Source organism: Lethenteron reissneri, chromosome 67 (assembly GCF_015708825.2).
Source record: "Lethenteron reissneri isolate LAM-NWPU_2019-01 chromosome 67, ASM1570882v1, whole genome shotgun sequence".
In the NCBI taxonomy this organism is placed as follows: Eukaryota; Metazoa; Chordata; class Hyperoartia; order Petromyzontiformes; family Petromyzontidae; genus Lethenteron; species Lethenteron reissneri.
Genome location: NC_083845.1, coordinates 8,903,889 through 8,928,540, shown reverse-complemented (window position 1 = coordinate 8,928,540; position 24,652 = coordinate 8,903,889). Strand labels below are relative to the sequence as shown.

The following is a 24,652-nucleotide window of genomic DNA, read 5'->3' as shown; positions in this document are numbered from 1 at the left end:
CATAGGTGCTATTCGCTAATGGCACTTGCCCCTAAAGTCCGTCAAGGCTACACTGGAGAACTTTGTCTTTGCCTTTAGGCACGTACGGGCTGCCCCGGCCCTGGTACTTCCCCCTGCAGCGTTCCTACTGGCTGGGCAGCGGCCGCGCCGACGCCTGGGAGTGGAGCGGCTGGCCGTGGGGACGCGGCGGCGGCGGCGCCGGTGGAGCCGCGGGGCTCAGCATCACCGAGGACGACCAGGCGTGCGCCATGGAGAACCGCCACCGCGGTGAGACCCGTGCCGGGCTGCGCGACTCCCGGCAGCGTGCGACTCGCGGCCGTGCGCGCGATCCCCGGCTGCGCGCGTGACTCGTGGCTGTGTGTGCCGTAGACGAGGCGCGTGGGATGGAGAAGGAGCCCACGCACCTGCCCCTCGTGGTGTGCATCGAGCGCCTCACCAAGGTCTACAAGACGGGGAAGAAGCTGGCGCTCAACAACCTGTCGCTCAACCTCTACGAGAACCAGATCGTCTCCTTCTTGGGCCACAACGGCGCCGGCAAGACCACCACCATGTACGACACGCGCACAAACACGGAGACCCTCCGTGTAGCCTTAACAGACCGTTGGGGCAAGCGCTGTTAGCGAGTAGCACCTATTGAAGCCGGCACGGCACACGAGAGAGGATGGGTGGGGACAGCACAACGCCAAGGCCGCGTTTGTATCCTCGGTGGCGATATTTTACTAGACACCGCACCAGGTGCTCATTTTAGGGTTGAGTCTACCTAGGGGAGGCCCAGGACCAGTTCGGATAATAGTCACTGGTGCTGGTGGCCGTGAGCAGCAATCAAACTCGGGTCGCCGGGTTTGTCGCGCAGCATCCTAACCGCGACACCGCACGCACACACGCACACACGCACACACGCGCACACACGCAATGTCTTCACCTTTGCTGCGCCCGTCCCAGGTCCATCCTGACGGGGCTCTTTCCGCCCACGTCGGGCTCGGCGCGGATCTACGGCCACGACATCCGCTCGGAGATGGACGCCATCCGCAAGAGCCTGGGCATGTGCCCCCAGCACAACGTGCTGTTCGACCAGCTCACCGTGGAGGAGCACCTGTGGTTCTACTCGCGCCTCAAGGGCATGCAGGCCCACGACATCCGCATCGAGACCGACAAGCGAGTGTCCCACCCTCCCCCCACCCCCCCTCCTGGCCTAGCTCCGCACGCACGCGCACGCACGTGTACCCGCAGACACGTGCACGTGTACCCTCAGACACGTGCACGTGTACCCGCAGGCGCATGCACATGCACACATGCAATTGCACGCGTGCAACTGCACACACGCCCGCAGGCACGCGCGCCTGCACGCGCGCATGTGAATGCGCGCTCGCAGAGAAAACGACGCCTCCTATTGAGATGGGACGGCACAGACACACGGAGCGGTGATGATGATGATGATGATGGGAGCAGATGATGTTTCCCTACACATCTACAACGTCTCAGTGGTGGGTATATGTTTAGCTGAGACAGACACCCCCCCCATCACTATAGCAGCCTTTAACAAGCTGTTGGGACAAGTGCTGTTTGCAAGTAGCACCTATAAAGGCCGGTACGGACCACAAGGGGGTGGGTGGCCAACACCACTCCCGGCCACCTTTTGTCTCCCCAGTGCCGATGTTCATCGCACAATTCCCCGTGCGATGATTTATAGCCAAGTCGACCTTGGGGAAATCCCAGGACCGTTTCAAATATTCAAATGTGTGAACTGCAACGATGATGATTTTCTCCCTGCCCCCCCAACTCCTCCACCTCCTAGGATGATCGAGGACCTGGAGCTGAGCAACAAGCGGCACAGCAAGGCGTTGTCGCTGTCGGGAGGGATGAAGCGCAAGCTGTCGGTCGCCATCGCCTTCGTGGGCGGCTCGCGCGCCGTCATCCTGGACGAGCCCACGGCCGGCGTGGACCCGTACGCACGCCGCGCCATCTGGGACCTCATCCTCAAGTACAAGCAGGGTGAGGTGCCCACGACCGGCATGCAGAGGGGGGCGGGGGATGAGGAGGAGGCTGGTAGGCCGAAACCCGCTCCCAAACCATGTCCGCGGCGGACGCAGCGGCGGTGAGGAAGGGGGCGGGGGAGGCATTACGTCGGTGGGACAGGTGGCTCGTCCTATTTGCTGCGGGGCTCGCGTTCGGCAGTGCTAGGAGCCGCGCACGTTGGTTGGCAGAGCAGGATCTCGCACGATCTAACTCTTTCCCATTCCGATGACGTACGTGTACGTCATCTTCCGGTTCCGTTGCGATGACGTACACAACATAAATACATTCCATCGGCTCCGAGATTCGGGGGTGAACGGGACCCCCCCTCCACCCTGCAACTTGCAGACGTCTCGGAACGGGAAGAGAGTGAACACGGTGCTTGTCCTGATGGTACTGGGCCCTGAGTGTCCGTTCCATTGAACTTTTCCTTCGTAAGTACGTTGAACCTCTTTTGGCAGTGTACGTAGCCAGCCGTGCTAATCGGAGGTTCCTCGCGGTGTGGGGGGGTGGTTTGTCATCTTTGGTGAAGGCCGCACGATCCTGCTGTCCACGCACCACATGGACGAGGCGGATCTGCTGGGGGACCGCATCGCCATCATCTCCCACGGGCGGCTCAAGTGCTTCGGTTCGCCGCTCTTCCTCAAGAGCACCTTCGGCGACGGGTACCACCTCACGCTCGTCAAGCAGCAGAGCGGCGGTGAGAGGGGGCGAGAGGGGGTGATTTTTGATGATGATGATGACAAGGATGACGACGATTGACGATGGCGATGACAATTGCGGTGGTGGTGATGATGATGACGACGATGCTATCTGTTGGCAGCGGAGCCGCAAGGCTGCGCCGCCGACGTCACCGCAGCCACCTCGTCGGCCTCTTCGTCCTCCTCCACGTCGTCGTCGTCGCGCGGGAAGGGCGGCGGAAGCTCCCCGGGGGCGGGGGGTGCCGGTGGTGGTGGCGGCGGGGGCGAGAGCCCATGCCGGGAGCCGCGGGTGACGCGCTTCATCTGCCGCGTGGTTCCCGCCGCGACCCTGCTGTCCGACTCGAGCACCGAGCTGTCGTACGTGCTGCCCGCCGATGCCGTGCGCAAGGGCTGCTTCCAGAAGCTTTTCCAGGTGGGCGAGCGGCGACGACGACGCCGCTCTGATTGTCGCAGCCGCCACGATTCCGATCGTTCACGTGGGGAAATAAATGAAAAAGTAAAAAAATGTCACATTTATTTTACCAGGTAAGGCCAACTGAGATCATCATCATCATTCGCAGTGGCTTTTGGTTGGTCTAGCGGTGGACGGCTGGGAGCAGGAGCACTCGCTCGCTCGATCATGTCTGCCAGTGCGCACACAACGGCACAAAGGGTCTCCGTTAAAAACTAACGTGAGCAGAAGATGTTCACTACCTTGGCGAGATGTTAACTCCCTCGCCTGGTATGCAGGAGGTCGTGGATTAGATCCTGATCCTGACGCTTGCTGTCTCTTTCTCTCTCTCTGTGTTTTTTTTTCCTCCACTTTTTAAATCGACGTCATGGCTGCAATCAATATACACACGACAGTGATGATGATGGTAGTAAGCCACTTCGTTGAGCTGTCATTTGAGGCATGAGCAGTACCACTGCGCCGCCGCCACCACCCTGCCATCTTCATCATCTCTGCTCTCTTGATGCAACAAATGTTTGGCCGTGTCTGTGTGTGATCCCTTGTTGGGGGAGCGGTGGCGCCGTGGTTCGCGCGATGCACTATGAAACCCAGCGACTGGAGTTCGATTCCCGTTCATGACCAATAACGATGAAATGTTTTAACCGTTTCTGGGCCTCCCCTAGGTCAACTCGGCCTTACATAGGCACCTTGTGTGGAGTGTAAATGTCATCACTGTGGGAGACCAAGGGGGCCGGGCGTGGTGGTGGCCAGCCTTCATAGGTTGCTTCGCGCTAAGAGCACTTGCCCAACAACGGTCTGTTGAAAAACTATATGGGGGGATCTTCGTATTTGTCCCTTATTAGGCCCTGGAGGAGAATTTGATTGACTTGGAACTGAGCAGCTTTGGTCTGAGCGACACCACGCTGGAGGAGGTGTTCCTGAAGGTGTCGGAAGAGGACTTATCCCAGGAGGCGATGGATGGTGAGGTCTCCGACCACACACACACACACCACCACTACCGTTGCCACAGCTGTCCACTGCCATCGCCACCATCACCACCACTGCTGCAGACGAGGAAGTTGTACCCTAGCCCTGCCAGGAGAAGGCGGTACAGCAACAACGTGGACACCACCTGTTACGTCTGTACGGGGATAGAGTGTTTCCCCCTCGCATGTGTAGGTTTTCTCCGGGTGCTCTGGTTTCCTCCCACATGTGAGTGCTCGTTAATTGGCCGATAATACCATAAACTATTTAAACTATATAAACTACATTTATTTTACCAGGTTTGGCCCACTGAGCTGTGTAGCTCTTTTTCAGAAGCGACCTGGCCACAAATGAAAGCTCAATGAAGTGCCTTATCACGTGGACATTTATAACCGCCAAATACTCTAAACACGTGATATTGATTTCTAAATCTGGAGGTAAAACCGGAGGACACGGATAAAAATCCACGTGACCACGGGGAGAGAAAGTGACACACAAACTCCAAATATACAGCTGGCGTCAGGGTCGGGATAGAACCCGCGACCTCCTGCGTACCAGACGAGGTAGTTAACATCTCGCCACCGTGCCGCCCCACTGTCACCATCACTACCACTAAAGATGAAGATCCCCGTACAGCCTTAACAGACTGTTTGGTCACGGCGCTGTTAGCGAGCGCCACCACCATCACCGCCAGCCTCGGTGCGAGGCGGCCGCGTGCGGGGCCCAGGGCGCTCGGCGTTTTGTGCGAGGCACCGCTCTCGTCCCTCGTCCCTGTCTCAGAAGAGGACGCGAGGAGCGGCGGCGACGACTCCGCCTCCGCCACCGCCGCCGGCAAGACCGGCGCTCGCTCCGCACGCTCGCCGGGCCGCGGCGCCCGCGGAGCTCGTCCCGCGGCGGGGATCGACGAGGAGGACGAGGAGGAGGAGGAGGACGACCAGGACGTGGGCTCGGCGGGAGGGACGAGCGGCACGTCGCCCGGGTCGTCGTCGTCGGTGGGCTCGGTGCGCGGGGACGAGTTTAGCGCGTACACCGTGTCCGGCGAGTACGGCCCGCTGCTCGCCCGCGCCGGACATGACGACGCCGACACCGCCAGCCTGCGCGGTGAGAGGGCCCCGGCTGTTGTGGGGGGAGGGGGGGGGGCGGCACGTGGGTGTGCCACAGTGACGAGATGTTCACTACCTCGCCTGGTATACAGGAGGTCGTGAGTTCGATCCCGACCCCGGACACCTGTATATTTGTAGTTTGAATGTCTCTCTCTCAACGTCACGCGTTTTAGAGTATTTGGCTGCTGCTATAAATGTCCACGTGATGATGAGCCCATTTCGTTCAGCTATCATTTGTGTAGGTCTTATTTGAAAAAGAGCTACATAGCTGAGTGGTGCCTTACCTGGTAAAGTTTAGTTTAGTATATGTACATCGCTGTACATCTAATCTATGGGGGAGTGGTAGTGTAGCGGTTAGGGCGTGCTGCCGCTATGACGACCTGAGTTTGATTCCCGGTTCCCGGGCCTCCTCCCCTAGGTCGATTCGGCATCAAATGAGTACCTGGTGCAGTATGTAAACATCACCGCTTGGGAGACAAAGGTGGCCTGGCGTGGTGATGACCACCCACCTCCTCTTGAGCTGTGCCGGCCTTATTAAGGGCTACTCGCTACCAGCACTTCCCCCAACAGTCTGCTAAAGCTGAATGTGAGAGCTTTGTTTTCTCTTCGTTATGGGGAGTCGAGCAGCAGTCGCACACAGCGCACCGTTGTCCCGGAGCCTCGTCCGGACCTCTCGTGGGTCGGCTCAAAGTCAACAGTCTGTTAAAAGCTCCAAAGGGATTGGGGGGGGGGGGGCACTCTGCATTTGTACATCTAATATTTCACGTGTAGCCACCTAATTGTGTTGTGTAATTGCGCTTACCGTGTCCGTGCACCGCTGCCGCCGTCGACCCAGAGCCGGAGCCGCGTGCCACGCCATCCCCGGAGCTCGACGGCCAGGGCAGCTACTCGCTGGACGAGTCGTGGCTGCGCCTGCGGCAGTTCCACGGCCTGCTGGTCAAGCGGCTGCACCACGCCAAGCGCAACACCAAGGGGCTCTTCTCCCAGATCCTGCTGCCCGCCTTCTTCGTTTGCGTCGCCATGACGGTGGCGCTTTCCGTGCCCGAGATCAGTGCGTGGCCTCAACCCCCCCCCCGCTCGCCCCAAACTCCCCCTGCTAGCCTCCCCTTAGTACCTGGTGTGACGTGTAAACATCGGCACTGGGGAGACAAAGGCAGCCGGGTGTGGTGGCTAGCAGCACCTGCCCCAAGAGTCTGCCAAGGCGACACGATGGAGATGGGGTGGCCAGATGTTAACTACCTCACCTGGTACACAGGAGGTCATGCGTTTGATTTTGATCCTGTATAGTTGGAGTTTGCGTGTCTCTTTTTTCGTGCTCATGTGGATTATTCTTCGGGTCCTCTGATTTTTCCCTCCACATTTAGAATCAGCGTCACGCGTTTAGAGTATTGGCTGCTATACATTTCTACACGATGATGATGATGATGATAAGCCACTTCATTGAGCTATCATTCGTGGTCAGGTCGCTTCCGAAAAAGAGCTACACAGCTCAGTTAGGGGCCTATAATAGTTTCTAGTTTAATCTTGAACTCGCCCATGCGCCGTCTCCGCCCGTGTGACCCTAGGCGACCTCCCCCCGCTGGTGCTGACGCCGTCGCAGTACCACAACTATACGCAGCCACGGGGCAACTTTGTGCCCTTCGCCAACGAGGAGCGCAAGGAGTACCGGTGAGGGGGGTGGGGTGGGCGTGAGAGGAGGGGTGGGCATGAGGGGAGGGGCGGGCGTGGGGTGGTCTCAGTGGGGCTGGGCCGGTGACCCTGCCGACACGGCCATTGTGATTCCCCATGTGAGGAAGACTTCCGACCCCAGAGCTCAGTTTTCTCAATGCGTGGATCTCTTTCGTGAGAGAGAGCGACTCGGAGTCGTTCCTTCTCGCTTTCTCTCTCCGAGAGAGAGGGGACGACTCCGGGAGAGAGAGAGAGAGAGGGGGTGACTCCGAGAGAGAGAGAGGGGATGACTCCGGGAGAGAGAGAGAAGGGACGACTCCGGGAGAGAGAGGGAGGGGAAGACTCGGAGGCGCGAGGGGGAGGAACCACTAGATGAGTACAGAGGTAGCAGCAGCAACAATTGCCCAAGCTCTGCGGTCCTCTATGTACACGGTGCTGTTATCGTCACACGTGCTGAGGTGTGGTTACTGACCGTGCTTGTGCACCACTGCTACCAGATACCGTGTGTCACAGAATCTTTCATCACGGAGCCGAGTGCATCCATCGTCAGAGATGGAATTCGGCAAAATTAAGCGCGGAAAATAATTTCATTTGAGGTGTCTATAGTTTTTTTTTGTGTAGCCGTTGCTAACCAGTTCATCAGCTCCCACTGCGCTTGAGAACCCGGTCTAAGGTCTAACCACAGCTTGGCCTGCGTGAGTCCATGGCGTCTGCTGTGTGATACTATGGGGGTTCCTATGTGAGACTGTGGCTCTCATATGCGAGTCTGTGGAACATGCATGCGAGCCCCTGGGGTCTCTGTTCCGTGAGACCACCACACTTGAGAAACGCGGCTTTGATCGCGGTGGTCGGGCAGTTAAAGCCCGGATTGTAACCCAGGCTCGGCACTCTGACCCTCCGAGCCCACCATGCGGCCCTTTACGCAGCTCCCTCTTCAACTAAAATCTTGTTTTCCTCTCACGCCACCGCTGCCCAGCCTGGCTCGCTCCCCCGACGCCCGCCCCCAGCAGCTGGTGTCCACCTTCCGCCTGCCCTCGGGACTGGGCGCCACGTGCGTCCTCAAAAGCCCCGCCGGCCCCGCGGCGCCGGCGGCGACGGCGGCGTCCGGCGCCAACGGCAGCAGCGCGGAGGCGGCGGAAGCGGCGGCGGTTCAGACGGCGAACCTGAGCGAGGCGGCGCGCTCGCTGGCGGCGCGCCGCTTCGAGTCCATGTGCCTCGACTCGTTCACGCAGGGCGTGCCGCTCTCCAACTTCGTGCCGCTGCCGGTGGCCGAGCCCAGCGCCGGTCCGTCGCTTCCTCCGTCGCCGCCGGCGCCGTTTGGCGGGACCGCCACGGTCGCGGCTCCCGCGGCAACCGCGGCGGTGACCGATCGGGGGGAAGGAACGAGCGGCGTTGGACCTACCGGCACTACCGGCACCTCCTCTTCCTCGTCCGGTGAGAGCGATGGGGACGGTTGCGGCCAGGGGCGTTAATCGCTCACGGGAGGTTTTCAAGGTCGCTGATGAACCCCGCGAGAGAGAGAGAGACACACACCCAGGAACTCCGTGAGCCCAGTTCTGGGCTCGGTGTTTCTGCTCGCGAACGGCACTTGCCCCAACGGTCTGTTAAGGCTACACGGGGGATCTTCGTCTTTGTGGTGGTGTGGCCGCGTGCCGTTCGCCCCGCCGCAGGCTCTGCGGTGCACGAGGCGGTGCGCTGCGTGTGCGCCCCGCACGGGACCGGCTTCTACTGCCCGACCGGCGCGGGCGGACACCCGCCCAGCACCACCGTGGTGACGGGAGACATCCTGCAGGACGTGAGCGGGCGCAACGTGTCCGAGTACCTGCTGTTCACCTCCAACCAGTACCGCTTGCACAGGTGCTGCTCGGCGTCTCTGATGGGGGTCTCTGGGCATTGACAGACAGACAGGTCTATGATAGAGTCTCTAGACAGTCAGACAGACAGGTTTATGATGGAGTGTCTAGACAGACAGACAGACAGGTCTATGATTGGGGTCTCTATACAGTCAGACAGACCAGTCTCTGATGCAATGCTGAGACGTACAGGGCAGTCTCTGGTGGAGTCTTCTAGATGGTCAGGAATCGACCATTGGCAGCTGCAGTTGGCTGCACTGATTGTTGGTATCTCGTCAGGTATGGCGCCATTACCTTTGGAAACATCCGCAAGTCCATCCCACACTCCTTCGTCAACAAGGCCCCCGCCTCGATCCGCAAGATTGCCGTGCGACGGGCAGCACAGGTTCGCATTTCTGCTGCAGCAACATCAAACTTTATATAAGCTATTTCTTATTTTACTGGTTAAGGCCCCCCACTGAGCTACAAAGCTCTAACTTTTCTACCTGGCTATCACAAATGATAGCTCAACGAAGTCGCTTGTCATCATATGCAAACTTGTATCAACCAAACACTCTAAATGCACGTAGATTTTAAATGTGGAGGGAAAAGCCGGAGGACCCGGAGAAAAATCCACGCGGCCACGGGATCAAACCCATGACCTCCTGCATACCAGACGAGGGAGTTAACATCTCGCCACCACGGCCGTTCGCGACTGCGATCACCGTACGTTTCTCTTTGGCTGTGGCCTCCGCCGGTGACCTCGTGTCCCTCCCCGTGTAGGTCTACTACAACCACAAGGGCTACCACAGCATGCCCACCTACTTGAACGTCATCAACAACGCCATCCTGCGCGCCAACCTGCCCAAGAGCAAGGGAAACCCTGCCGCTTACGGTGACCGTTTTAACGTCGTGACATGCATCGCGTCCGTCCGTCTTTCGATAACGATGATTCTCGTAGAGATGTGTGTACGTGTGTGTGTGTGTGTTCAACTTCTTTCGCACCACTGTACGTAGCTAATTGTGCTAATCGGAGATGATCTGCAATGAGGTCACTGATCGGTGGCTCGTGCGGTTTCCCCGTTGCAGGAATAACGCTCATCAACCACCCCATGAACAAGACCAGCGCGAGCCTCTCCCTTGACTACCTGTGAGTCACACGGCCCTCCCTGCAGGATAAGAGTTGTCGGGGTGCCACGATGGCGAGATGCCATCTCCCTCTCCTGGTATGCAGGAGGTCGTGGGCTCAATCTCTTCGACCCTCGCACCTGCTGCATATTTGGAATTTGCGTGTCTCTCCCCGTGGTCGTGTGTATTTTTCTTCGGGTCCTCCGGTTTTTTCTCTCCACATTTAGAATCAACATCACGCATTTAGAGTATTTGGCTACTGCTATAAATTTTGACATGACAAGCCACTTCATCGAGCTATCGTTAGTGGCCAGGTCGCTTCTGAAAAGAGCGATATAGCACCGTGGGCCTTACCTGGCAAAATACTAAGTAAATAAATATACGGGCGTGGCTTGGGCTGGAGAAGAGATTGTTGATGCGGTACAGGAGGATGTGAAGCTGGTTTTACTTGCCGATGACTAGTACCAGCTGTTTCAAGAACGGCCTCCGTGGAGGAGGTTTGTGAAGGGCGCTACCAGGCAATGTGAGACGTGGCGCACTTTGACGTTACTGGGCAGTCGGAGGCAGCCACCCTCCAACAACAACGAGGGCAGGGGAGCGACGCTCGCAACAACGAGTGGAGCGCCGGGTGGAAGTGGGGAGCACACGTGCTGTGGCAAACGGCGGCTGTTGTCGTTGTCGCTGCTGCTGTTGAGTCAGGCTGCAGGGCACGGACGTGGTGATCGCCATCTTCATCATCGTGGCCATGTCGTTCGTGCCGGCCAGCTTCGTGGTCTTCCTGGTAGCTGAGAAGTCCACGAAGGCCAAGCACCTGCAGTTCGTCAGCGGCTGCGACCCGGTCATCTACTGGCTTGCCAACTACGTGTGGGACATGGTCAGTGGCGTCTCGCATGCGGTGCGCATCTCGGAGTGACTCGCACGCCGACTCGCTAATTGACTGACTGACCGACTGATTGGCCGACCAACTTTCTGCCTGACTAAATTACCGACTCGCTGATTGACTGACCGGCTGACTGACTGATCAATGAACTTATTGCCTGACTAACTTACCAACTCGCTGATTGACTGACCGGCTGACTGACTGATCAATGAACTTATTGCCTGACAAACTTACCAACTCGCTGATTGACTGACCGGCTGAATGACTGATCAATTAATTAATTGCCTGACTAACTTACCAACTCGCTGACTGAGTGACCGACCAACCGACCGACTAACCAAGAAACGTCTTGCCTGACTAACTAACCGAATCGCCGATCGACCGAGCAAGCGTGTGGCCGTGTGCCGCTTGTGCTGCAGCTGAACTACCTGGTGCCCGCCACGTTCTGCATCATCATCCTGTTTGTGTTCGATCTGCCGGCCTACACCTCGCCCACCAACTTCCCAGCCGTGCTCGCCCTCTTCCTGCTCTACGGGTGAGGAAGCACGACGCCACTCCCCTCCACTCCCCCACTTCCCCCACCCCGGCCGTCTCCACACAGGCACAAGGCGGGGCATGGCACGGCACGGCACGCACCATGAGACATGGAAGGACGCACGCCCATATCACGGCGCCAGGGAGAAACTAAAAAAGTGATTTTAACTGTTTTTTTATTTTACCAAATAAGGCCCGCTGAGCTATATAGCTATTTTCAGAAGCGATCTGGCCACAAATGATAGGTCAACGAAGTGGCTCATCGTCATCATCACGTGGACATTTATAGCAGCCAAATGCTCTAAGCGCATGTATCTAAATGTGGAGGGGAAACGTGAGGACCCAGAGAAAAATCCATGTGACCACAGAGAAACATGCAAAATCCAAATATACAGGCATCCGTGTCGGGATCGAACCCATGACCTCCTGTATACCGGGCGAGGTAGTTAACATCTACAGACAAAGGCAGCCAGGAGTGGTGCTGGCCACACCACCCGCTCGCGCGCCGTGCCGGCCTTCATAGGCGCTCACTAACAGCACTTGCCCCAACAGCTTTGAAGGCTAGACGGGGCGCTGTTTGTCTTCGTACGTGCGTGTGTGTGTGTGTACGTACCTGGTGCGACCTGTAAGCATCAGCACTAGGGATACAAAGGCAGCTGGGCGTGGTGCTGGCCGCCACTCCCTCGTCTGCTGTGCTGTTCTGATGCTGTCTAACGGCACTTGCCCTGACGGTCTGTCAAGGCTACATGGGAGATCTTTGCGTGCGTGCACACAGCTGGTCCATCACCCCCATCATGTACCCGGCGTCGTTCTGGTTCGACGTTCCCAGCACGGCCTACGTCTTCCTCATCGTCATCAACCTCTTCATCGGCATCACGGCCACCGTCGCCACCTTCATGCTGCAGCTCTTCGAGCATGACAAGGTGAGGGCGCCGCTGCCCCCCGCCGTTTCTTCCCCGCCTCTGCTGCACCTACTGTCCAAGGCTCGCCTACCCCGGCCATCCGCGCCCATCCACTCCCTGCCCCTGTTGAAGCCCAGCATTGAGATTGTTGTCCTCTTCTGCTCTGCTGCCTATGATTGTGTGTGGAGGGGTGTAGAGAGAGACGAGAGGGGAGAGGCAGGAGAGTGCGTGGAGCGGAGTCGAATGAGATGAGAGGTCGTAGAGGGGAAAAGAGTGAGATGAGAGGGGGAGAGGCAGGAGATTGCATAGAGGAGAGTAGGGTGATATGGCAGAACAAGGGTACAGCTCTTCCTCGACGCCTACCCACGGGAAGGGCTACATTTGTGCGGTGATCCACCAACCCTCGCTGCTGCCTCCACGGTGCGGCATTCCAGGCCACGCCGTGCTCGGCATCGTAGCCACCACTGTGTTCTGATGAACAGTCTCAAGTGTGCTGTTGCTGCTGCTGTTGTTTTGTCATGAGCAGGATGGGGAGCGGGTGTGTCGCGGTGAGCACGCTGCACTACGAACCCAGTGTCACGAGTTCGATTTCCGTTCATGGCCAACACCAGTGACGATTATTTGAACCGGTCCTGGCCCAACCCCTAGGTCGACTCGGCCTCAAATGTGTACCTGGTGCTGTGTGTAAACATCGCCGCTGGGGAGACGAAGATGGCCGGGCATTGGGTTGGCCACCCACCCCCTTGTGTGCCGTGTGCCAGCCTTCATAGGTGCTGCTCGCTTTACAGCCCTTGACCCAAACAGTCTGTTGCAGGCTACACGGGGGAAATCTTTGTCTTTTTGTCGTGAGCAGGACCTGAAGGCCGTGAACGAATACCTCAAGACCATCTTCCTCATCTTCCCCAACTACAACCTGGGCCACGGACTCATGGACCTGGCCTACAACGAGTACATCAACGAGTACTACATCAAGATCGGTGCGTGCGCCACCACTGCCGCCACAAGGGGCTTCAACAATGGCCGGGGGGTGGGAGACGAGAAACCCGCACACCAACGCTCAAACCGAGATTTCACCGGTGCTGGCACAGTGACAACGGCCACTGTGAACCACTGATCGATACACCCAGACCCAAGTCTTGAACCCAAGAATCTCAGAGGTGTTGGCTCAGCGTCTCTGACCTGGCCATTATGACCCCCCCCACCCCCTGTGAAAGAGAGAGGGAGAGAACGCCAGACCCAGGGCTCGGACCCAGATGTTTATTGGTGCCGGCTCAATGTCTCTGACCCGTGTGTGTGTGCGACCCCTGTGTGTGTGTGTGCGACCCCTGTGTGTGTGTGTGTGCGCGACCCCTGTGTGTGTGTGTGTGCGTGACCACTGTGTGTGTGTGTGTGCGTGACCACTGTGTGTGTGTGTGTGCGTGACCACTGTGTGTGTGTGTGTGCGACCCCTCTGTGTGTGTGTGTGTGTGCGCGACCCCTCTGTGTGTGTGTGTGTGCGCGACCCCTCCGTGTGTGTGTGTGTGCGCGACCCCTGTGTGTGTGTGTGCGTGACCCCTGTGTGTGTGTGCGTGACCCCTCTGTGTGGTGTGTGTGTGTGTGCGTGCATGACCCTTGTGTGTGTGTGTGTGTGTGCTCTCAGGTCAGGCCGACAAGGCCAAGTCCCCCTTCAAGTGGGACATCATCACCCGCAGCCTCGTCGCCATGGCGGTGGAGGGAGTCGTGGGCTTCTTCATCACCGTCATGTGCCAGTACAACTTCCTGCGCAAGCCCAGGTGAGGGGTCTGTCACGCACGTTACCCGGGCAACGGGGCTGCACGTTAATCCAGGTAACCTGGGTCGTGAAGCCCGCATGCCCAGCCACCGCATGCCCAAGCGGATTCTGTTCGGCCGGACAGAATTTAGAAACATTCCAAATTTCGACGTGGCGAAAAGCCGCTTCGTTGAGCGATCATTTGTGGCATGTCGCTTTTGAAAAAAAGCTACATTGCTCAGTGGGCCTTTCGATGATTTGAACCGGTCCTGGACCTCCCCTAGGTCGGCTCGGCCTCAAATTAGTACCCGGTACGACGTGTAAACATCGCCACTGGGGGAGAGGGCCCCCCTCCCCTCCTCGTGCGGCACGTCGGCTTTCACAGGCGCCGCAACTCCTCGCTGACGGCACTCGCACCAACGGCCTGTCAAGGTGAATTGGGGGGGACCGTTGTCTTGCAGGCGCGTGCCTGTGAGCAGCCAGCCCGTGGAGCGGGAGGACGTGGACGTCTCCGCGGAGAGGAGGCGCGTGCTGAGGGGCGACGCCGACTGCGACGTCCTCAAGGTGGACAACCTCACCAAGGTAGCTCCTCCTCAACGCGTCCCCCCCCCTCTCCGTGCGCAACCTCCGGCCTCTCGCCCCGTGTGCCCCCCCTACCCCGCCCTGCCCGCCCCCCTCTGACTGGCAGACCGCAGAGCGCCGGCTTCGTCTGTCATGGCGTCTTGCCCCTAGCGAGTGGTGGTGTGACCGGTGGTTGGTTTGTGAAAACTTATTTCGTTAGGACTGCTTGTTGTTGTTTATTAGTTTATTATCCTTGCCCCGCACCTCCGATTTAAGCACGGTTGGCCTAGTACGGTGCGAAATAAGTTCAACATACACACATACGTACGTACCCCTGCCATTAAGGCAGCGACCCCTTCCAAGGGGAGGGGCGTCCTCGGGTGATGTAAGGAGGCGCTATCGAGATGCTCGGTGTTCATGCGGCGACTTTTTGTAAAATGGAAAATGCTGAGATTGCTGTTGTTGTTATCATCGTTGTTACGAATGCCGTGGACTCCCGTCCAGGTGTACCACTCGCGCAAGATGGGCCGCATCCTGGCCGTGGACCGGTTGTGCGTGGGCGTGCGGCCCGGCGAGTGCTTCGGCCTCCTGGGAGTGAACGGCGCCGGCAAAACGACCACGTTCAAGATGCTGACGGGAGACGCCAGCGTCACGGGGGGGGAAGCCTTCCTCAACGGCCACAGGTGAGGACCCTCCTCCACTGCACCGCCACGCCACACGATCAGATCTCTCCGTGAGCTACCAACCCCATCACAGCAGGCGCTAGAGGAGGCCTTCCTCAACGGCCATAGGTGGGCCCCTCCTCATCACCGCCTACACCTCACCGCCCCACGCCCCACGATCTGATCTCTCCGTGAGCCATCAACTCCATCACAGCAGGAAGTAGGTTAGGAGGCCTTCTTCAAAGGCCCTAGGTAGGCTCCTACTCCTCACGGCCTCCACCACACTGCTGGTAATGCTGCTACTGCTCTGTTTGCTACGATGTGCATCTGCTGATGATCATAAAGATCTTGCTGCTATTGCTGATGATGACGATACTGCTTGTTAACATTGCTGCTGCTGATGCTGCTGCTGTGCCCTATGTTCTGCTGCTGCTGCTGATAATGACGATACTGATTGTTAACATTGCTGCTGCTGATGATGACGATACTGATTGTTAACATTGCTGCTGCTGTGCCCTATGTTCCCAGCGTGCTGCGCGACCAGCACAAGGTGCAGCAGACCATCGGCTACTGCCCGCAGTTCGACGCGCTCTTCGACGAGCTGACTGCGCGCGAGCACCTGGAGCTGTACACACGCCTGCGCGGCATCCCCTGGAGGGACGAGAAGAGGGTGAGACTGCGGCATCATCGTCGTTGTTGTCAACATCGTTATCATCGCCATCGTCAGCGTCATCATTGTCGTCAACATCACCACCATTGTCGTCAATGTCACCACCGTCATCGTCGTCATTACCATCGTCACAGTCGTCAAAGTCACCGAGATATGACGCATGTTTGAACTGTGTCGACCATCATCAGGACGAGCCTGAAACAAATATAAAATATAAAAATGTGCCACACCTCCGATTAGCACAGTTACCTACGTATGGTGCCATGGAGGTGCTACATACAAACACAACCGCGAGAGCACCACGTGGAAATTAGATTTGTTAGGCTGTGCTGGCTGGTGGAGGGCTTTGATGACACGAATTTTAGCCAGATCGTTAGGTAGTGGCCTAACCCAATAAACGATCGTAAATCAAATCCCCGTTTGTATTGTATCAACAAATGTATAGAGACCCTGGCTATCGTGTGTGTGATGTGGGATGCGCTATTGGAGGGGACGCTATGATCAGATTCTATCAACAGAAGTCGCGCGGAGAGTTTGTTGCAAAAACTTACTGTATGGGTGGGACGATGTGCCGTGCCGGCCTTCACAGGTGCTACTCACTAACAGCACTTGCCCCAACAGTGTTAAGGCTGTGCCGGTGATCTTGTCTTTGTGTGTGTGTGCAGGTAGTGTAGCAGTTAGCGCGCCACGTTACAAACCCAGTGACCAGCGTTCGATTCCCGCTCACGGCCAACAACAGTGGCAAATATTCGAACCGGTCATGGGCCTCCCCTAGATCGGCTCGGCCTCAAATGACTACCTGGTGCGGTGTGTAAATATCGCCACAAGGGAAACAAAGGCGGCCGGGCGGGGTGCTGGCCACCCACTCCTTCGTGTGCCGTGCCGGCCTTCATAGGTGCTCGCTAACAGCACTTTCCCCAAAAGTCCGTGAAGGCTACACGGCGTGTGTTTGTCTTTGTGTGTGCGAGTGTGCAGGTAGTGAACTGGGCCCTGCAGAAGCTGGGCTTGACGAGCTACGCGGACAAACCGGCCGGCACCTACAGCGGCGGCAATAAGCGCAAGCTGTCTACCGCCATCGCGCTCATCGGATACCCGCCCCTCATCTTCCTGGTGCCACAGCACTGCCGCCATCATCACCACCGTCACCGCCACAGCTAATGTTACTAAGACTACCACCACCATCATCATCATGACTGCCGCCCTCAACAGCATCGACAGCATTATTAACCTGGCTCGCACCCAGGATCTCAGCTGTATTGGCTCAGTGGGCCACCTCGGCCGAATCCGGTTTTAAAAGGAAATAAATTAATAAAGCAAGCGCCGCGGTGGCGAGATGTCAACCACCTGGCCGAGTGCGCAGGATGTCGTGGGTTCAATCCACACCATGACGTCCGCTGTATATTTGGAGTTTGCGTGTTTCCATCTCCCCGTGGTCGCGTGGAATTTTATCCGGGTCCTCTGGTCTCCCCCCCCACATGTAGAATCAACTTCATGCGTTCAGTGTGTTTGGCTGCTATAAATTTCCACACGACGATGGTAAGCCAGTTTAACATGGAGGCTTACTACGTGTTAAACTAGTTGGCTGTGTCGGGTGGTGGCGGGTTTAACGACACATTTATATATTTACGCGATCTAACTCTTATGGATGACAAGCCATTTTAGTGGAGCTATCATGTGACCAGGTCGCTTCTGAAAAAGAGCCACACAGCTCAGCGGTGCCTTAGCTGGTATATAGTGCTATCAGGTCCACTGACAGCTTCTGAAACGATGACGTCTTTGCGGACGCAAACCACGAGGCACACGAGGGGGGAGCGACCCCCCTCCCCCCTCCCGGCTGAGATGCTCGCGAGACGATCTCCCGTGCCGTCTCGTGGCAGGATGAGCCGACGACGGGCATGGACCCGAAGGCGCGGCGCTTCCTGTGGAACCTCATCCTGGACATCATCAAGACGGGCCGCTCCGTGGTGCTCACCTCCCACAGGTGCTCACCCCACCCCCCTGCCCTGTCTCCGTCTTGCGCGTAGCGGAATCGCTCCCTCATTTGCTCGCTCACTCGCTCGCCCGCCCGCTCACTCACTCGCCCACTCACTGTCTCTGCACAGCGCTGAGCTCAAATCCACAGCTGAATCACCCACTCGCTTGATTGCTCCCGTCTCTCCCCTGCCACCCACCCCCCCTCCTCGCAGCATGGAGGAGTGCGAGGCCCTCTGCACCAGGCTGGCCATCATGGTGAACGGTCACTTCAAGTGTCTGGGCAGTATCCAGCACCTGAAGAACAGGTGGGCAGCCCACCAAACCCCCCTCCCGGTTTTAGCCAGGACATTGCACAGCGGCGGATGACGATGACGGCGATGACAACCATAATGGCGACGATTTTGTTGCGTGCCGTGTCTCCACCCTCCCCCCCCCCCCCCCCCCCCCCCCACGATGCAGGTTTGGCGACGGCTACATGATCACGATCCGCACGCGCTCCACGCTGCACGTCAAGGAGGTGCTGCGATTCTTCAGCCGCAGCTTCCCCGACGCCGTGCTCAAGGTGACGGCGACCTTCAGAGTAGAGCCGTAGACCCGCGTGGAGAAGCGTAGACTCGCACGGAGACCCAATTGTTGGTCGCACCGGGTCCTCACTGGGTGGTGGCTGCTGCCTTCCCATGGCACGGCTGCTTTCCAACATCTGATCTTCTATTCCCACACGTGTGCGGTGTGTGTGTGATACCCGCGCGTGTGCGGTGTGTGTGTGTGTGAGATACCCGCGCGTGTGCGGTGTGTGTGTGATACTTGCGGTGTGTGCTGTGTGTGTGTGTGTGTGATACCCGCGCGTGTGCGGTGTGTGTGTGATACTTGCGGTGTGTGCTGTGTGTGTGTGTGTGAGATACCCGCGCGTGTGCGGTGTGTGTGTGATACTTGCGGTGTGTGCTGTGTGTGTGTGTGTGTGTGATACCCGCGCGTGTGTGGTGTGTGCGGTGTGTGTGATACCCACGCGGCGCGTGTGCAGGAGAGGCACCACACCAAGGTGCAGTACCAGCTCAAGTCGGAGACCCTGTCGCTCGCCGCGGTCTTCACCAAGATGGAGCAGGTGCTGGACGTGCTGGGCGTGGAGGACTACTCCGTCAGCCAGACCACGCTCGACAACGTGAGAGTGTGTGTGTGTGTCGCTCTCTCGCGGGGAGTGCACGACGGCCGTGTCGGGGACGCTGAGGCCGTTTCGCTGAGATCCTGACAAAAGTCAGCGGAGGGCGGGTGAGCTTGGAATGTCACTGTGCGGTACGGTTACGGCGCCGTAGTGGTCACGGTGCGGTGGTCACGGTGCGGTGGTCACGGTGCGGTGGTCACGGTGCGGTGGTCACGGTGCGGTGGTCACGGTGCGGTGGTCACGGTGCGGTGGTCACGGTGCGGTGGTCACGGTGCGGTGCGGTTGCGACCCGCAGGTGTTCGTGAACTTCGCCAAGAAGCAGAGCGACAATCTCGAGCAGCAGGAGAGCGGCTCGGGCCCCGTCGCGCCGGGCCGCGGCGCCGCAGGCTGCCTACCCTGCTGCCCCCCGTGCTGCCCCCCCTGCTGCCCCCCGTGCTGCCCACCGTTGTCGCCGGCCTGCCCGCCGCCGGCGCCGGCCTGGCTGTGCCGCGGCACCGCCCGCTCGGCGGAGCTGCAGGCGCTCATCCGGGAAGCGCCACGGCGGCAGCGGCGCGGCGATGACGACGAGGAGGAGGAGGAGGAGAGGGCCGGGCCGTGCGCCGGCGATGACGAGCAGCTGGTCAGCGGCGACGAGGACGGCCTCGTGAGCTTCGAGGAGGACAGGGTGAGCGTGGGATTCATTCAGCTGTGTAGCGACCAGAGGTCTGCTTATTATCATTCTTATTTCTACTTTACCAACGCTTTCTCGCTGAGGTTGACGGCCTTCATGAATCGGAATCTGTATGTAGACTGTAGGAGGAATCTGGACGTCCAGCAATGGGCGGGTTGGCAAGTTACCACCTCGTTCATCCCATCGGTTCTGTTCGTTCGTTTGTCCGCCCGTCCCGTGCGTAGCATGGGGGTCGCGGTACCTCCCGTAGACTTGATCCGACTCGAGTGAGACTCGCGTGTAAAGTGGTGCTGTGCTGTTAGGGACTTACCGTGGAGAAAACCGGACTCGCTGCCCGCAAGGGGTTAATGATAATGTCCAAACCAGAGCTCATTATATCATGGGACCTCCTTTGCCAGTACCAAAATATGAGAATAGTTTTTTTCCCCTTTTTTTCAGGCAACAAAGGAGGTCCTATGATGTAGATGCTCACCCCGAGCTCGCATTACTCTGATAGTGGATTGTCTTTGTGCTGTATGCCTTTTGGTGTCCTAACACCATTTGAGACGAGGTTCAAAAGAAAGCTGTCTCTGGTGTGGACCAATCAGTTTCAAAGACAATGCAGATATCAGTTTTTTTTTGTTGCATTCTGACCACAAACATTGTGGTTAATGCAGACATGATTCCTTGTAAAAGGTGTTTTTTTGTTGCCAGAAAAAAGGGGAAAAAATTATATTCTCGGAGCTCATTATATTAACGTTCTCAAAAAAATATGCAAATGCATGTTGGCCTGATAGCCACCCACCAGCTTCCGTACCACTTGTTAACGAACTAAACTATTTTAAATTTACAAAGTGAGGCCCACTGAGCTATGTAGATATTTTTCTGAAGCGACCTGGCCAAGGATGATTAGCAGCAGCCAAATACTCTAAACGTCGATTCTAAATGTGGAGGGAAAAACCAGAGGACCTGGAGAAAAATTTACGGGGACCACATGCAAGCTCCAAATATACAGCAGCAGGCGTCCGGGTGGGGATCGGGCCCACGACCTCCTGTACACCAGGCGAGGTAGTTAACATCTCCTAGCCACCGTGGCAAGATGTTCTCACCCTGGAGAAAATTTGACCACAGGGGGTTAATGCCCACAAACCAGTGCTCGTGCTACCATCCGCAACTAAAATATGCAAACGAACATTGCCCTGACCAGCCACTCGCCAGACTCCGTACCGCCAGTTAAGCGCACAAGCGAGGGACCATCGCACGTCGGGAGCCTCAAGAGGACCTTCCCTCCTCATTCTCCCACTGGCTCCCCCCCCCAACCCCCCTCCGTCTCGCCGTAGGCTCAACTCGCGTTCAACACGGACACCATCTGCTGAGGCCGACAGCCTCCGCACCTCCCTCGCTGCCCTCCCTCACCCGTCCCTTCCCCTCCCCCGGCGGTGCGGAGTCGGCGGGGGAGGAGGGGGGGTGGGCTCGCGAGCGCCGGCACGTCGAAGGCGCTAGTGCCTGGAATCTCGCGCCACGCCGCCGGTGGAAAGGCGCTCCTTTCCTCGCCCCTCGACTGCCGGAGGAGGAGGAGGAGGGGAGCGCTCGGGAGCCGAACCCCCCCCCCCCCCCACTTCCCCGGCTCGCCAGGAGAATGGTGGTAACGGCAGAATGTGGCTGAATCTCCATGTGTCCCATCTCTAACGGGTGTGTTCCCCCACCCCTCGCACGCACGGGGTCTGTGTGGGTTCTTTTGTCCGACCGCTCCCATCTCCTCCCACGTGTATAAACTCTCATTAAACCACCTTCGTGCATAGAGGACGGCAGAGCCTTGGCAATCGTCGGTAGTGCCGGCTCGGCGCCGCGGCCGCTTTCCGCCTTTCCCGCTCCTCATCTGCGTTGACTCCTCCCGGCCGGCATGCAGGCGGTACCCACGCTTTACCCCACCGTGCACGACCTGCCGCTCGACTATCCGCGAAGCCTCCGCTGGGTGGTCCGAGGTAGTTGGGAGGGCACGGGGCGGGGGGGTCGGGGTTTAAGGAATGTGCGCCGTTGTTGTCTGCCGCTGGCGCTTGGGGGATTGTATCGAAGCGGGTCGCCTCTGAAATGCCGACTTCCTGCGTTGACCGGTACCCGTCCGTGTATCCAGGCGAGCGGTCACTGGGGTGTTGGGTGTGTCCAGTGCCCGCAACGCGTGCAGGCAGGGCTGAGAGATGACCCCAACGCGTTCTTGTGGTGGGTGGCAGCGCTGTTCAATTCTTTGCACGCATTTGGTGGGATAGGCTCGCACGTGTGCCGTGAGCCGTGAGCTTGCAAGGCGCTGCGCGTGGTGCATGCCGTTCGACCGGCCGTGTCCCCGACCCAGAGTAATGCAGCGTGTCCTCAATACCGGAGTAATTTAGTGGGGCGGGTGGAGGTGGGTTGCCCTCTGTATATCAATTTTTGTTCCCCTACAAACTCCCATTATTTTCATGAACACCAAATTCTGCCTCATTTTACAGCTCGTACTGTTCTTTACATTGCTCTGAATGTATACCGTAAAAGCAATCGCTGTGTGTGTATATATATGTGCGTGTGTGACACGTAGCACACCTTAAAAATGCGGCGCTCGAAACCCACTGGGAAAAACCCGCGCCAATTCTGGACCGTCCGCAGCCAACGCCAAAGCGTCCGCGAGGGAGCTTGGGGCCCTGTCGGCGCGCGGGGGCCATCCCCACCGGCACCCGGGGGGCTATCCCCGCCGGCGCCCAAAGGCCACCGGCACCTCGGGGCCGCGCTCCCCCCAGCGCAGCGGCGTGTGGAGGGGACGCGGCCCTTAATGACGAGGGCCAAGCGGCGCTCTGCTGCGCGCCCGTTGCGTTTGTGGGCTTCGGGGCTTTGCGCCTTCTACGCTTGGTTGCTGCAGAGACACCCCGCAGTGTGCGGGGGACGCCGTGGTTTAGCCGGGCGGCGGCAGGGGGGGTGGCGGCGGCGGTGGCCGTTAGGCCGCAAGCGGCGTGCGCCGCACTGTCTGATCTAGAGATGTGGAGGCAGCGGCAGCGGTGGGGGGCGGGGGCTGGTGGTGGATCACCGCGCACAGGTGGCTGTGTGAAACTCCCTTCCCCTTGGGCGTCAAGCAGGAGTCGTCACTTGGCTCTGCCTGGAGATGGCGGTTCAGCAACGATGTGCGCTCAACCCCGTTCTGTCTGCATGGGGTCGAGTGTTTACCCCTTCACACGCGCGGGTCTTTTTTCCGGGTGCTCTGGTTTCCTCCCACGCGTATAAACACTCCATCAATTGGCCGATAACACCGCATACAGAAGGCCGCAGAGCTTGGGCGATTGTTGGCGCCGGCTTGTTGTGCGTCTGCTGCCTTGTCTGTGGTTCGGCCTCGCACCTCCGAGTCGTCCTCTCGACGAGAGCGAGCGGATGCCGTGTGGCGGTGGCACATTGCTACAACCTGACGTCATTATGGCTGCGGTTTATCCACTCCCGTCTTGTCCGAGGGCACGCGGTATCCCGCTGCTAACATACAGGGCCCACCCTGACCCTGAGTGAACCCCCAGTATGTTGAGAGGCAGGCGTGTTCTCTTGAGAGGGCCGAGCCCATCCTGGGATGCCGAGTGTTCGCAGCCGATGGGCTGGCCGTGTATCCGGGAATCCAGGTCGCCGTGACCGAGCACACGGAATGACTCTGTGAACGGATGATGACGTGAAATGACTTGCATGGCTTTGCGCTCTGCTGCACATTGCGTGGAATGCAAGCAAAGGTGGCGGGGACCGTTTGGTGGAGCCCTTCATGTAATGGGACGGTGGCGCTGTACGTGTGGCCTGTGATTAATAGGGCACAAGGTAGGGTCACGCGGCATGGGTGAGAGGTCACAAGGTGGAGTCACGTGGCATGGGTGACGTCATGCGGCATGGGTGAGGTCACAAGGTGGAGGTCACGCGGCATGGGTGACGTCACTGTTGGCACGAAGACGCTGCACGTTGTGGTAGGCGATGCGTACAACCCCTTGTGCATTTGTTAAAAGAATTACTCTGAGTCGTGAGTTCAAGAATCGATCGTCTCCGTGCAGCATGGCGTACAGCAAGCGGTTGATGGTGGAGTAACGGCTTGTGTCAGGCCTGCTAACTCAACAACAACAACTCACTCCACAATACGATAGACCTCGACAGCCGTCCTTGCTGGGGGGGGAGGTCGGGGGGGGAGCATGTCGAGGTGAATCGTGTGACTAGCCGCGTGGCGGTGCTGCACGTGGCTGCAGCTGTAATCCAGCACGGCGGAGTGCGGCGGCAGCAGCAGCGAGGGTTGACGGCTCGAGGCCACGTGCACGTGGCCTCGAGCCGCCACCTCTGCCCCGACACTGAGGAGTCGTTCTCCAGCTCTCTCGACGTACGAGCAACGGGTGGGCACGGGGACCGATCCTTGCGCTCGCCACCGCGCCTCTGGCAGGGTGTGGGGGGGGGGGGGGAATCACTCTAGCGGCTCTGCTGCAGCCTTGCAGCTGCCGTGCTGCAAGGCTGCGCCTGCCGTGCTGCAAGGCTGCGGCTGCCGTGCTGCAGCCGCATGCTGCAGGCTGCAAGGCTGCGCCTGCCGCGCTGCAAGGCTGCGGCTGCCGCGCTGCAAGGCTGCAGCTGCCGTGCTGCAGCCGCATGCTGCAGGCTGCAAGGCTGCGGCTGCCGTGCTGCAAGGCTGCAGCGGCTGTACCGCTCGGGGTGGGTAGGGGGGGGGAGAGATACCCACGCAGATTGCTATTCTGCCGGTGTCTTTCGGGCATCGATTCGTCCATTCATTCATTTGTCCATTGCTTCGCAAGCGAATGTGCGGGCTGGGTGGGTATTGGGTGGGGGGGGGTATGTACCATTTGCACTGCCTGCTGCTGTGATTGTGACTAGGGGGTGGGTTTGGGGTGGGGGGGTGCCCTGCCCCCCACCGCCTCCGCCGTGTCCGATCTGGAACGGTTCTCGTCTGTGTCTTGGCGGCACGTTGTGGGTTTTTTCCGAAGTCTGCGACTCGTCGCTTTGGGAGGCTGCTGCTGCCGCCGCCGCTGCTGCTGTACCAGTGAAGTCCTTGCGCGTGCACGC

General features: G+C 58.7%; 1 protein-coding gene across 2 annotated transcripts in view; it reads left to right on the top strand.

Moving 5' to 3' along the window:
• Window positions 1-23,791, top strand: part of LOC133360232 (ATP-binding cassette sub-family A member 2-like) — a 61,361-nt gene extending 37,570 nt beyond the window's left edge. The window contains exons 21-51 of one of the 2 annotated variants that reach the window (XR_009757237.1): window positions 79-267; window positions 370-550; window positions 943-1,155; window positions 1,796-1,992; window positions 2,546-2,713; window positions 2,837-3,126; window positions 4,008-4,125; window positions 4,909-5,229; window positions 6,067-6,282; window positions 6,797-6,899; window positions 7,876-8,333; window positions 8,570-8,756; window positions 9,032-9,137; window positions 9,515-9,626; window positions 9,821-9,881; window positions 10,559-10,733; window positions 11,159-11,274; window positions 12,049-12,196; window positions 13,029-13,152; window positions 13,815-13,947; window positions 14,387-14,507; window positions 14,991-15,169; window positions 15,677-15,818; window positions 16,794-16,928; window positions 17,696-17,799; window positions 18,005-18,097; window positions 18,252-18,354; window positions 18,814-18,951; window positions 19,247-19,615; window positions 20,941-23,450; window positions 23,502-23,791. Coding sequence is in view for 1 of the 2 variants with exons in the window: in XM_061578870.1 (XP_061434854.1) it covers window positions 79-267; window positions 370-550; window positions 943-1,155; window positions 1,796-1,992; window positions 2,546-2,713; window positions 2,837-3,126; window positions 4,008-4,125; window positions 4,909-5,229; window positions 6,067-6,282; window positions 6,797-6,899; window positions 7,876-8,333; window positions 8,570-8,756; window positions 9,032-9,137; window positions 9,515-9,626; window positions 9,821-9,881; window positions 10,559-10,733; window positions 11,159-11,274; window positions 12,049-12,196; window positions 13,029-13,152; window positions 13,815-13,947; window positions 14,387-14,507; window positions 14,991-15,169; window positions 15,677-15,818; window positions 16,794-16,928; window positions 17,696-17,799; window positions 18,005-18,097; window positions 18,252-18,354; window positions 18,814-18,951; window positions 19,247-19,615; window positions 20,941-20,976 (5,036 nt within the window). In the remaining variant the exon portion in view is untranslated. Of the gene's footprint in view, window positions 1-78; window positions 268-369; window positions 551-942; window positions 1,156-1,795; window positions 1,993-2,545; window positions 2,714-2,836; window positions 3,127-4,007; window positions 4,126-4,908; window positions 5,230-6,066; window positions 6,283-6,796; window positions 6,900-7,875; window positions 8,334-8,569; window positions 8,757-9,031; window positions 9,138-9,514; window positions 9,627-9,820; window positions 9,882-10,558; window positions 10,734-11,158; window positions 11,275-12,048; window positions 12,197-13,028; window positions 13,153-13,814; window positions 13,948-14,386; window positions 14,508-14,990; window positions 15,170-15,676; window positions 15,819-16,793; window positions 16,929-17,695; window positions 17,800-18,004; window positions 18,098-18,251; window positions 18,355-18,813; window positions 18,952-19,246; window positions 19,616-20,940 lie in introns of both variants that reach the window. The other variant, XM_061578870.1, reaches the window with a different exon arrangement.
• The last annotated feature ends 861 nt before the right edge of the window (window positions 23,792-24,652 follow it).